The following is a 12,326-nucleotide window of genomic DNA, read 5'->3' on the forward strand; positions in this document are numbered from 1 at the left end:
CTGAGACCTGATGGTCTCCTAGGAATAATTTTGCCGAGCTTCATCCTTTTCGCGGAGAAGCTGGCGGATGAATTCCCTGGTGTCTTTAGGGACACCAGGAAAAGGAGGACCTTCCGAATCGGAGGAGTCGGAGGAAGGAGGAGCGTCATCCCTGCACAATGATTGAAGAAACAGAAGATCAGAGTCAAATGAAATTGAATCAATCGAACATGGGGGAGAACCATTACTCCCAGCGGCGGCGGACCGCCGGAGGATCGTTGGAAGGACCCTCGCCGAAGCGCTTGGTACCTGCCATTGCTACAGAAGAGGTTAGGGTTTTTCGGCTGGAGAAGAGGAACAAGGCAGAAAGCATTGTAGCTAATGGAGGCTTGTTGATGATGTCAAGCCAAAGGGTGTTATTTATGGACCAAGAGGGGAGATGAATTGGGCAAAAAGACGGAAAATGAAACGTCGCAGTTGATTTCTTTGTGGATAGAAAACAAAAAGGCAGGGGCAAAGAAGAGTTTTTACCATGCTGTTCTGAGCATGCCGTGTGCACGGAGTACGAGTAGTTGCTCTAAATGCTGATCGAGACGTTGGTGCAGAAAAAATGATTAAGATTTGATTTAATTTCGGAGCAACAGAATGATTACTCCGAAACTAGGGGCATGTGTTGACACTATTTTTTGACACATGTCAAGGAAGGTGATATTGTGAAGGGAAGGCTACCGATTTGAAAGAAACCAAAGTGTGCACAGTATCAGAGTCTGCCGATTGGGGTGCAGCCGATGGGCCAGAAGAATATTCTACAAAGATGCTGATTCGCACGGTTTTGCAATCGACCGATGAAAGTTGCTGATAAATCAGAAGTAAAGTAAAGAGTTTGATTCGACTAGGATTTTGATGATTCGGTAGTAGATTTTTAGATAGTTTAAATTAGGAAGTCTTTAATTTTTTGTAAAGTAATGTGTTTGTCGTAATCGGCTAGGACTTGTTAGCGTATGCTATATATATCAGTTGTACGAGACCTAAAAAAGTTGATACACATCCAATACAACAAATCCTTTACAATTCCCTTGCAATTTACTTTTCTGTCGACGACTTCGCTATTTTCCTTTTCGGCGAGTTCTTTCAAGTTGATTAAGGACGTCTCACATTCGAGCGACTTGATTTGCTGGTGAGTTTTCATTTTACCAAGTAAATTTGAGCATTAGCTACCGAGCGCATCGCTGTGGCTTCGTTCAAATCTATTCAAAAGTTATCGAGTTTATCGAGGCTTTGATCTCGGGCGTATCGCTGTTTTCTCGTCTAGGTTTATTCACAATTTATCAATATTGGCTAGATTTGTAGGTTTTTCCAATGTTTTTTGCCATTATCACATCTATCCGCTTAGAAACATATTAGATCGGCTTAGAATTTGCAATAATATCTTGTTATCATAAAAGCCGGTTTAGGTTTGTTTTCGAGCTACACCATCTAAGTTACACATTCGTAGCTTAGATTTTGTTATACACGTGCAATCGGCTCCCATAAACTGATTTTGTCGTTTTCCGCATCGGCCGCTCGTTTATTCTACACTCGCATTTAATACTCTTTTGTCGTTTTCCCAATCGGCAGAGCCTGCCGATACGCTGGTGTGAGAGATATTCAAAATCTCAACTGATACGCTCTCAGATTTAACTTTTGTTTATCCCTTGTACATTACAGGTCAAATTGACTGGTACGCTCAGTTGACTTTCCGAAGCTTGGCGAATATTTGCCCTCGGATTCCAGTGTGTTGATTTTTACATCAACAGGTAAATATTATGTTGTTGATGCAGGATATCCTAGTCATCCCGGTTATCTTGCTCCTTACAAGGGTGAAATATATCATTTACCAGAATGGCAGGGAGGTATGAAACGCAAGACTCCAATGGAAAATTTTAATCGTGTTCACTCATCTATCCACAATGTTATTGAGAGATCATTTGGATTTCTGAAAATGAAGTGGAATATTCTGTAGAAGATGCCGTCCTACCCAATGCACATCCAAAAAATGATTGTTGTCGCTACTATGGTCCTTCGCAATTTCATCCGAGAGCATGGAGGTGAGGATCCTGACTTTGCTAGGTTTGATTGTGATCCTAATTTTGTTACTACAATACCAGAAAGGTTCAACAAATATGCAGTTCCTCCATCGGCATCTGATGGCGCGACTTTCTACAGAAATGTCAGATGCATGGATGAATTCCGTAATGCCATAGCCACTGATTTACCTAGTTCTTGGCTCTAGATTTCTGTGATGATACATTGTACCGGGATGCTGGATGGTTATTTTATCTCTCCTTAATGCAAATTGACAGTCCTGGGATATTTGTAAAGGAGAGAGATCCTGATTTGTGCTGAAACTGTGTTCTCTGTCTATCTAGGTATGTGCTTCACTCGTTTCACCTTCATTAAGGGCTTCAGCATGGCGTCGTCGTGCCCCTTCAGTATGGTGTCGCGATTCACCTTCGTTAAGGCATCCTTCTTCAACCTCATTAAGCCCTTTCTCACCATGCTGGTTCCAACACGTATAATTCTCTTTGAATCCAGGTGTGATCAAATGATGAAAAATGTTGTCCCGTTGTCCAAACTTCTTCTGGTTGAGACAATCAGCACAAAGGCAATACATTGTGGGCACACCCCGATTTCTCATGTCTGCCTCTGCTTGAGCTAGAAAACCATTGACCCCACTTAGAAATGTCTCCCAAACTCGGGGTTGTCTATACATCCAAGCCCGATCAGCCGCCATCTACAAGTTCAACAAAAAAATTATTTTGAAACATATAATATATCATCATAATCTAAAGAGGAGAAGGGGTAGCATTTTCATAGTATTATCACCATGTAGATTACACACAAGAATTGTGGTGCTGGGTAGCTTTACAACAAAAATATGATAATTATTCCTCAATATTTGTTCCAAGTTTCTTTGATTCAGTCCAAACAAGAATTGTCCATGTAGCATTTTCACCATGATATGATAATTGTTCCAAATTTTCTCAATATTACAACAAAAATATGATAATTATCACCATGTAGCATTTTCATAGTATTATCATCATAATCTAAAGAAGAATTGTCCTATTTTTTTCTTACTAGAGATGCCTACTAATTAGGAGGGGCAAAGTCCATACCTTGATGAGGAAACTGAGGGTGGAGTCAGCGACGATGGTCGACGGGCGGAGCTGCTGCGGTGACGACGAGTGAAGCACGCTGTTGCGCTGCAGAAGGCGCCGCAGTGTAGGCAGAACCCGGTGCAGCGGCGTGCTCGTGCAGAGCGGCGAGGCACCGGAGTAGGTGGCGGACTAAGGAGGAGGCGCGCAGCGCACAGACGAAGGAGGCGGCAATCGCGGCGGTGAAGGACCGGAGCAAAGGGGAATTAAGGCTGCAGCAGCGCCGGGAGTACGCCCGCCAACTTGAGGGTGCTGGAGCGACGACGGATGATGCGGGAAAGGCGGTGACGACGACCACGCGCGCAGAAGGTGGCAAGTGCATCCGGAGGGTGGTGGAGCCGCGATTGAGGGTGGTGGAGGAGGTGGAGGGGCGCGCAGAGGCGGCATTTACAGCGGCGAAGGACCGCCGGCGCCGGAAGCGCGGGTTGGACGCCCGCCGGCTGCCGCAGCCTCTTGCAGCGGGAGGACGAGGACGACGCTGCTACAGTGATGTCACAGTACTCCACATTAACTATTGCTACAGTGCTAGTAACGGGCGTTAAATATTTACACGTAACGGCCACTCACTCACGTTACCAAAACGGAACATTGGTAACGGGCTTTAAAGTCCGTTACTCGTAATTGTGCTATTTGTAACGGTCATTAACCGACTATTACGGTTATTTATATTTTCAGTAACGGACGTTAAGAGACTGTTACGGATGATGATATTATTAGTAACGGTTATATTTAAGAACCATTACAGGCTGAAGCCAAATAACGGTCTCACCAAATGCCCGTTACCATTGTTACTTATCAGTAATGGGCGTTATGGTGGCGTGGTTGGGCTTGGGCATGCCAGGATTATTGGTAACGCTTGCTGTTCTGCACCCATTACAGATGTCCTTCTCTGTAACGAGCTTCTAGCGTCCGTTACCAATGCCGTGTTACGTATTTGAGGTTTTCACGTAGTGGTGGAATGACTGTTTTGGGAGTGGAGTGCTATCAAACAGGCCCAAAAGCTCCACAAAAAAGTTGGAGTGGAGCCAATTTTTTATGGAGTGAAGTGGAGCTAGTTGAGGTGTTTGTATATTTTTGTTATGGAGTTGAGCTAAAAAATATGGATTGGAGTGCTCCCAAACACCCCCTGTATATCAAAACCATAAATCAAATCATAGATGTGATCGCACATACAAGAGACTCAGTACATAACCATCTATTGTTTTATCTCTAACACTCCTCAATCATAACTTATTTAAGTTGAGAATGTGAAAAAAAAATCTTTAAGTTTAGATAGCTGAAGCGCCTTTGTCAAACCATTTTCCACTTTATAAGAGCAGATACAAAACTGAATCTCCAAAAGCTTTTGTGCAACTCTTTCTTGAACATAATGATAATCCACCTCTACATGTTTTGTTCTGGAATGAAACACAGAATTAGTTGATAAATATGTGGTTCCCAAATTATCACACCATAGCGGAGCTGTGGGAGGACAGTGGATTTGCTAGAAGACCTTGGATATGGTAACTGATGATTCTTAGCTTGGTGACAAGCATCTCAATATTGTGTCGGCAGGTTAATTTGAGGCCTCAGAATTTAGCGGAGTACTAGATTGGGAAATCATTGATTCAGGAGCATTTTGGTGTCACTTTTATTCCTACCATTTTTTAAAGTCCATTTGATTACTTGGATCTACCGTGGCCTCACTGTGTCCAACTAGCTTAGCGATAAATCTCAATTCTTGATCAGATCAGCACAGCATTGAACTGTACAGAATGCCAGCGCACCAAACCACTACAAGGTAGCAAACATATGGGCCAGCCGTCAACCAGTTGGGCTTTCCCAAATAAGTGGAATCATCCATATCCAGGGCCTGATTTTGGTGCCCATGTTCTCGAATTTCCCTCCGGCTATGAAAAACATAATTACCTTATGGTGAGGTACGGCGTGGAAAACTTCGGCTTGTGTCGTGGTGTGACGAGTGTGGCAATAATGACGTGCCACGCTATTGTTTGATTGAGTCTATACTGTACGAACAATATTTGTATGGGCTACTTGTTTCGTGTTAGAAAGGTTTTCACCGATTTTTTGCAAATAATCTTGTAATTTTGGTATGTTTGGTAGTGCTTCTACGGGTTCCAGCTTTTCCGAAGAAGCCCTACCAAATAGTTTGTGGCACGAGCCGTTTTAGTAAAAAAAAATAGAGCAACCTGGCTCCTTCTCCGGTCCGGAGCCTCTTAGAAGCAGCCCTATCAAATGAGGATAATATTCTGAGCTTTAGTAGGTCAACTATATTCTTTCTTTTATGGACTAATAACTAACTAATTGTGGCGACCAGTAAAACTTCATATGAGTTAGAGCAAGACTTATGGTTTTGCCGGCTGCCAGCTGAATGCACGCTAGATCACCGAGCGATAGTGGCAAATTCCGCTAGTATTTAATACACAACAGCAAGTAGTGGCGGATCTAGCGGTGAGAGGGGCTCGAGCCCCCCTGCCGTCTTGATTACTACGGAGCTCCTTCGCAAATTTGAGGATAAACAAGGAGAGGAGGGGCGGGAGAAAGAAGAAAAGGGAGCAGCCCTTCGTGCAGGTAATTCCTGCCTTCGCCACTGCGATTTTTTTTTTAATTTAATCTTTTTTAATCTAATATTTTAATAATAACTCATGCATATCTAAATTTAAAAAAACTAGCCTTTTTGGTCGCGCCAAGCTCCGTGGCGCGACTCCCTGAAGAGTCGCGCCACATGCTTTGGCGGGACTAAGCTGCCACGCTGGAACGCCCGCGGCCAGGCAGCTAATGTGGCATGCATTGGCGCGACTGAGTCGCGCCATGCGCCGTGGCGCGACTCAGCCTGATACACATTGGGTCCAACAAGGAAGCCTAGCCCACATTTCTTTTTTCTGTTTGTGTCGCCTTTCTTTCCTTGGAGCCGTCGCCTCCCTGGGCAGGCGCGGAGGGCGCGTCGCCCACTGCCTCCTCTGGGACGCCGCGGAGGGGGCTTCGCCCGGCAGCGCCCCCTGCCTCCTCTGGGACGCAGCTCTCCCCCGCCGGCCAGTCCGCTCTCAAGGCGCACCTCCTCACCGCGCTCCAATCCGACCCCCCGAAGCCCATCGCGAAGAAGGTCTGCGACTGTTGTCGGTCAAAACCCACCGGCGAGTAGCGACAGGCAACACGAAGAGCCGGGAGGTCGTCGGGGCGCTGGCAGGCCCTGCTTCCTCGGACAACGGCCCTGCAATCCGTCACACACCGAAGATTCCGGAGAATGTAAGGCGTGCCACTTGACCTATACCTGATCAGGAAGGTGCAAACGTGCTTTAAACGATTTGCCTGCATGCACAAACACGTGTAAATATTAGTCCGAGCCGTGGTCGGCTCCCCGGGACGACTCTTGCATCAGCTTTCAAAGAACCGATCAAGTCCCGGTGTCAGATCTGATATGTATATCCGAATATCAGTGGATAAAGCAAATAACTATGAAAACTTGCTTCAATTGAATCTAGCTAATCCATCCCACGACAGTAATAGCTTCACCGCTAGATCAGAACATCCTACACGTAACTAGGCCTAGCGAGTATAACAGATAACTAAACCATAACAAAAAATAGAGGCCTAAGAACTAGCAAAAGCCGATTCCCGGAACAATCCCTATCAAGGCTAGAACAAAGCATCTATTACATCACCGGAACATCCAATCCGTTTGCAAGGCCTAACCTAGCGGATATTGAGCTAATCCTTATAGAATAAGAACAAACCATAACAGATTGGATCTACTAGATAGAAAAGAAGCAAGGTGTTATCTCTATGCGACTAATCCTTTGCAACGAGAATTAGCTTAAGATCAAAGCATGAACGCATAGAGAAAACATGATATTCGTAGATGGTAAACAACAAGAGCATGATAGATCTACTAAAAATAATGCTACGAACATCAAGATAACTAGCATTACTCGCCATCAAAAATGCTTCAGTACGAGTAATACCAAGGTAAACGCAAGAACAATGCTGCCCTGATCGCAAGAAGACGATCAGGACAGCATGACGCTTACTTGGATGAAACCCTAGAATTAGGAGCGGCGTTGCGCCAAGGTGTTGTTGCAAAACGTGATGACGTTCTTCTTTCTTACGAATATCATAAGGTACATATTTATAGTCCGGAGACTTGGACAACAATCTAAACTAACGTGTCCATATCGGACTCTATCTCTAGCTCAAACTGAACTAAATCTAAAGATACATGGCCCACATGGCCTAAACGCTCACGCAGGAGCCGATTCGTAAGCATCTTTTAATTTCTTCATTATGCCCAACTCACTCGCGGCCCATTAATTAACCTGTTAATTTATGGCGATAACAGTGACGCCATCTCCGAGCTCGCCGCATTGCTGCCGCCGCCGCCGGGAGTGGACCTCCTCCCCCTCGCCTTCCCCTCCGGCGACGCCTCCCCGGTTTGTCCTCCCCATCCGGCACCCTAACCTGCCTACAACCGCCGGCCATGGCGCCTGCAGATCTGATGCCGCCCCTGCCCCTCACCCCCTCCTTGCAGGACCTCGTCGGCCACTCCGGGCTCCCTACAGGTCGGCGCCCCCGGCTGCCCTGCAGGCCGACTGGTCGCCTGGTCCCTGGAGGCCGGCGCCCCCTGCTGCCTGCCTGGAGGCCGACGCCCCCTAGATCCTGCTCCCTCTGAAGGTTTGTTCAAAATTGTAGTCTATATGGTACATGATTTTGGCCATATCATTGATTATTGATGCACTTTATTACTTTGTCTGTAATCTGTTGAACACTTGAACTATAAAGAGTAATGGGGATATTGCTAATAAAAGCTTCAGAGCTAAGAAAAGAAATAAGTTGGGTGATGCTCTTTTGTATGATTGTCTTTGTCAAATTCATTGAGCGGGATAGTTTCTTTTAGGTGGATGAGAATGACACAATTGAGACTTTCATGAACTAGTATGTTTGAAGTATTTGTATTTAACTGTTGAATTTAAGATTTGGAATGTAATTTATGTTCTTGGTAATTGAATTTCTCGGTAAAGTTTAAATTTTATTACTGAATTATATAAGGATTATACCTAATTGCAAGTGGAAAATGCAATGAACTAGTTCATTGATTAGCATATTCCCTAATCTTGGTCAAGTATGATTTTTTTTTTCATTTGAGCTTAAGGACCATGGCCTTTGATTGTATCTGTGTTAATCATTTTGAAAAAAAATGTGATCTTTGATTTTTGTTTGTTTTTTAATGTAGATGGCACAGCACCCATGGTATCCCCTCCTACAAATGGTTTATGATGAGCGGCACCGTGGCAAGATACTAGAGGAGCGTACGGAGGTGAGGTGAACTTGTGATTGAATTTTTTTGTGTGAAATTACTAATTCGACTTTAGTTGATTACAATGTTGACTGATATGTTTGTAGGTTTTGAGGCCTCTACGCCCCCGCCTTCACAAGACTCACACTTGGGACGATAGGTACGCACCGTACCTTAAAAGGGCTGGATTCCTCCTGTTGGCGTGGTTGGTCAAGGATGGGCTCCCCAGGATGGATAATGCAGCTCTGACAGCACTTGTTGACCGATGGAGGCCTGAGACACACACATTCCACCTTCCTGCCGGTGAGATGACCATTACACTACAAGATGTGGCTATGCTCTTTGGACTTCGTATATATGGAAGAGCTGTGACCGGGAGCATATGTCCAAATGGATGGAGAGATAGAGTGGAGTTGTTGTTTGGAGTGCACCCACCTGAACCACCAGAAGACACGAAGGACAAGAAGCCTACAGGAGTGACGTCAGCATGGTTGTCCGATCATTTTGGTACGCCACCTCCAGCTCATGCTCCGGCAGGGGTGGTTGCTAGGTTCGCCCAAGTGTGGCTATGGCAATTGGTCGCAGGGTTTCTATTCCCGGATTCGAGCGGGAACACAATCTCGTGGATGTGGTTAGAACTAATTGGTCAGGAATGGGACAACATTGGCAGTTTCAGCTGGGGAAATGCAGCACTTGGATGGTTGTACCATCATATGTGTGATGCGTGTAGGCGGAGCGGAGATAATGCAAGCCTTGGGGGTTGTGCTTACCATTTGCAATTGTGGATGTGGGAGCACATTCCTATTGGCAGGCCCGAGAGGCATAGTATTGGGGTAAGGACCTGATTTGTGCAGTTGTTTAGCACTATTGTTGTCTGCTTCATATAATCTTGAATATTGGATAACCTAATTACTTATTGTCTTCAATAAGGTTGTTCCATCATACGAGGAAGAGGCGGTGGGTACTGTGGGTTGGCTGTGGAACAATAGTGAAACCGTGCACGGGAATCCAGGAAGGCGGTACGTAGACTACAGCAATGCTCTTGACTACCTCAGTGCTGCACACGTAAGTCTACTATGACTTCCCTACCGCAAATCATGTAATGTAGCCATATCATTGTTGTAATCAAATTGAATATGTTGTCTTAGGTTGAATGGAAACCATACAATCGCCAAGAGGTGCAAAACATGGAGCTTAGTCCGCAATGCACCATGGATACTCAATATTGGCGCTCCGTCTGTCCTCTTATTTGCTACTATATTGTGGAGTTTCACCTTCCAAATCGCGTGATGCGCCAGTTTGGAATACTTCAGACATGTCCTCCCGAGCATCTCAGTACTAGCCAAGAGCTGCATGCGTAAGTTTTTTTTATGCAATATCATGTTACGGAAATTATTTGCATGTTTTGCTATAAACTGGAACTGCATTAATGCTTGCAATATTTACATGTAGAATCGATCGTCGCAAGCAAAGGGGTATGAAAAACTGGGAGGAGAAGCACGTTGCGCATGTCAATGCTTGGAATCTCCGGGCAAACAACATTGTTTTTGGTGGACCTATTCACCGTAACTCCCAGTCCAAGATATACTTGGAGTGGTTGAAGCAACAAACAAGACTAAAGCTAAAGGTTGCAATGGACGCTACCAACATCGAGGATTTGCCTTCGGACCCCGAAGATGTCTTCGACGAGTATGATGCTCACACGAGAATGGGTAGGCAGCCCGAGAGAGGACCCTTTGAAGATTACATTGTAAGTTATAATTTACATTACTTGAATACAACGAATCATGCAATAGATTGTGACCAATTGTGTATATGACATATGCACCTGCAGGGTCATCAAATTGGTCGTTTTGTTAATGAGGCGGGACAAGCGTTGAGCGTGCCAATAGGCTCTCCGGAAGAGGCCACCGTGCTTAGGATATTTTTGCAGGTAAATATCTAGATTTCGCTCTAAACTGGCAATTAGTCTTTGGTGGAGAAATAGTACTCTTAAACGATTTTTCTTGCCTATTGTAATGCAAATTTATTTCCTCTTACGGATTTTGTTGCCTAATGTAATGTAGAGGTTTAGACGGGGATGCCGGAAAATGGCCTTCAAACTAAGCTGCTTATCAGCACAAGGACAAGGACCGGCGGATCATGAAGAACCTTCCGGATCGCGCCAACGTGGTGGAAGGAGCATGAGTTTAAAACCAGATTTGGGCACATCATCTACAGGTTCCGTTCCGTATTTCTAAAATGATTTCCATTTATGCTACTTCTTGTTTTGTGAGTAGTTATACAAATGTTGAATACATACTGTTTTGTAGGAGGACGTCGCAGGAAACTAGGGGCTGTCAATATGTCAAAACCTCGTAGGAGGGGCAAGGAGGCACCACCTCGGCAAACTGGCAGCGAGGAGTCTGAGGAGAACGTCACCGATGAGTCCGAGGAGACATCAAGATCACATGATAGCGATCCACCCTACGTCCCTGATGAGATTGGACACTCACAGCTTCCGGGCGCTCCAACATCCTCGCAACGTTCTCCAGCAGCAAAGAGGCAGGCGCGAGCACGTGATCGCACTGATGTCGGGAGCGTGAACGTCCTGCCCACTAAGCCGGGCTGTCCCCGTCGTAAAAAGAAACCTTACACCCCCATTCCTCCCATGCCAAGGCATAGTCTAGAAGTAGTTTCATTTCATCAAGTCTGCACATATAACGGTTCTCAGGATATGTGCTTGTTTTATGGTCATGTAATGGGCTCTTCATGTGCACTGTAGTCGTTCTATTAGTATTGCACTAGTAATTGTGGACAATATATATCTTGTATGATCTTCTGAGATCTTGTAATCGTATTTTATGCTGTGTGTTGTGGTTTTGTTGTGGCTTGTTGTGGAGAGGAGTGCAAACTGGTCTGTGTGCTGAGATCTTGTAATAGTATTTTATGTTGTGCGACCGTTTGCACCAGATTTGGCCTAGGGAGTCTGAGTCACGCCAGAACTCTTGGCGCGATGACTTGAGTCACATTTGACCCCCGGCAAATCTGGTTTCGCTGGTAGGGTGGCGTGACTCTTCATAGAGTCGCCCCGACCGTTTTGGCGCGACTCAATGAAGAGTCACGCTAAGCCAAATGGCGCGACTACTTCAGTCACATTTGACCCCCGGCAAATCTGGTTTGGCTGGTATGCTGGCGGGACTCTTCATAGAGTCGCGCCGACCGTTTTGGCGCGACTCAATGAAGAGTCCGCCACGCCAAATGGCGCGACTACTTCAGTCACATTTGACCCCCGACAAATCTAGTTTGGCTGGTATGCTGGCGGGACTCTTCATAGAGTCGCGCCGACCGTTTTGGCGCAACTCAATGAAGAGTCACGCCAAGCCAAATGGCGTGACTACTTGTTATCGCCATAAATTAACAGGGTTAATTTATGAGCCGAAAGCAAGATGGGCTTAATGAAGAGATTGAAGAAGGCTTACGAATCGGCTCCTGCGTGAGCATTTGGGACACATGGGCCATGTATTTTGAGATTTAGTTGAGTTAGAGATAGAGTCCGATATGGACACATTAGTTTAGATTGTTTCCCAAGTCTCCGGACTATAAATATGTACCCTATGTTATTCATAAAAAAAAGGAACGTCATCACGTCTCGCAAACAACAACTCTCGGCGCACCGCCACCCCTAATTCTAGGGTTTCATCCAAGTAAGCGCCATGCTGCCCTGATCGCTTCTTGCGATCAGGGCAGCGTTGTTTTTGCTTTTACCTTGGTATTACTCGTACTGAAGCGTTTTTTATGGCGAGTAATGCTAGTTATCCTGATGTTCGTAACATGGCTTTTAGTAGATCTATTGTGCTTTGTTGCTTATCATCTACGAA

At 45.3% G+C, this 12,326-nt stretch overlaps 1 protein-coding gene across 1 annotated transcript; it reads left to right on the top strand.

Annotated features, from left to right (window-relative positions):
* Positions 1 to 209: 209 nt before the first annotated feature.
* LOC120647976 (serine/threonine-protein phosphatase 7 long form homolog) lies at positions 210 to 10,085 on the top strand. The gene is made up of 11 exons (XM_039924768.1): positions 210 to 308; positions 1,687 to 1,699; positions 1,800 to 1,871; positions 2,388 to 2,553; positions 7,513 to 7,603; positions 8,404 to 8,487; positions 8,574 to 9,299; positions 9,397 to 9,531; positions 9,615 to 9,823; positions 9,919 to 10,031; positions 10,081 to 10,085. The coding sequence occupies exons 1-11, from the start codon at positions 210 to 212 to the stop codon at positions 10,083 to 10,085; spliced, it is 1,713 nt and encodes a 570-aa protein (XP_039780702.1).
* The last annotated feature ends 2,241 nt before the right edge of the window (positions 10,086 to 12,326 follow it).

Source organism: Panicum virgatum, chromosome 9K (assembly GCF_016808335.1).
Source record: "Panicum virgatum strain AP13 chromosome 9K, P.virgatum_v5, whole genome shotgun sequence".
In the NCBI taxonomy this organism is placed as follows: domain Eukaryota; kingdom Viridiplantae; phylum Streptophyta; class Magnoliopsida; order Poales; family Poaceae; genus Panicum; species Panicum virgatum.

Excerpts from the sequence above, each read along its gene's own strand:
- LOC120647976 (XM_039924768.1), top strand. The coding sequence starts at position 210 with ATGGGGGAGAACCATTACTCCCAGCGGCGGCGGACCGCCGGAGGATCG. Across the intron at positions 2,554-7,512 it reads ATAATTCTCTTTGAATCCAG|TGACGCCATCTCCGAGCTCG; the intron begins GTGTGATCAAAT and ends TGGCGATAACAG. Across the intron at positions 9,532-9,614 it reads ACTACCTCAGTGCTGCACAC|GTTGAATGGAAACCATACAA; the intron begins GTAAGTCTACTA and ends ATGTTGTCTTAG.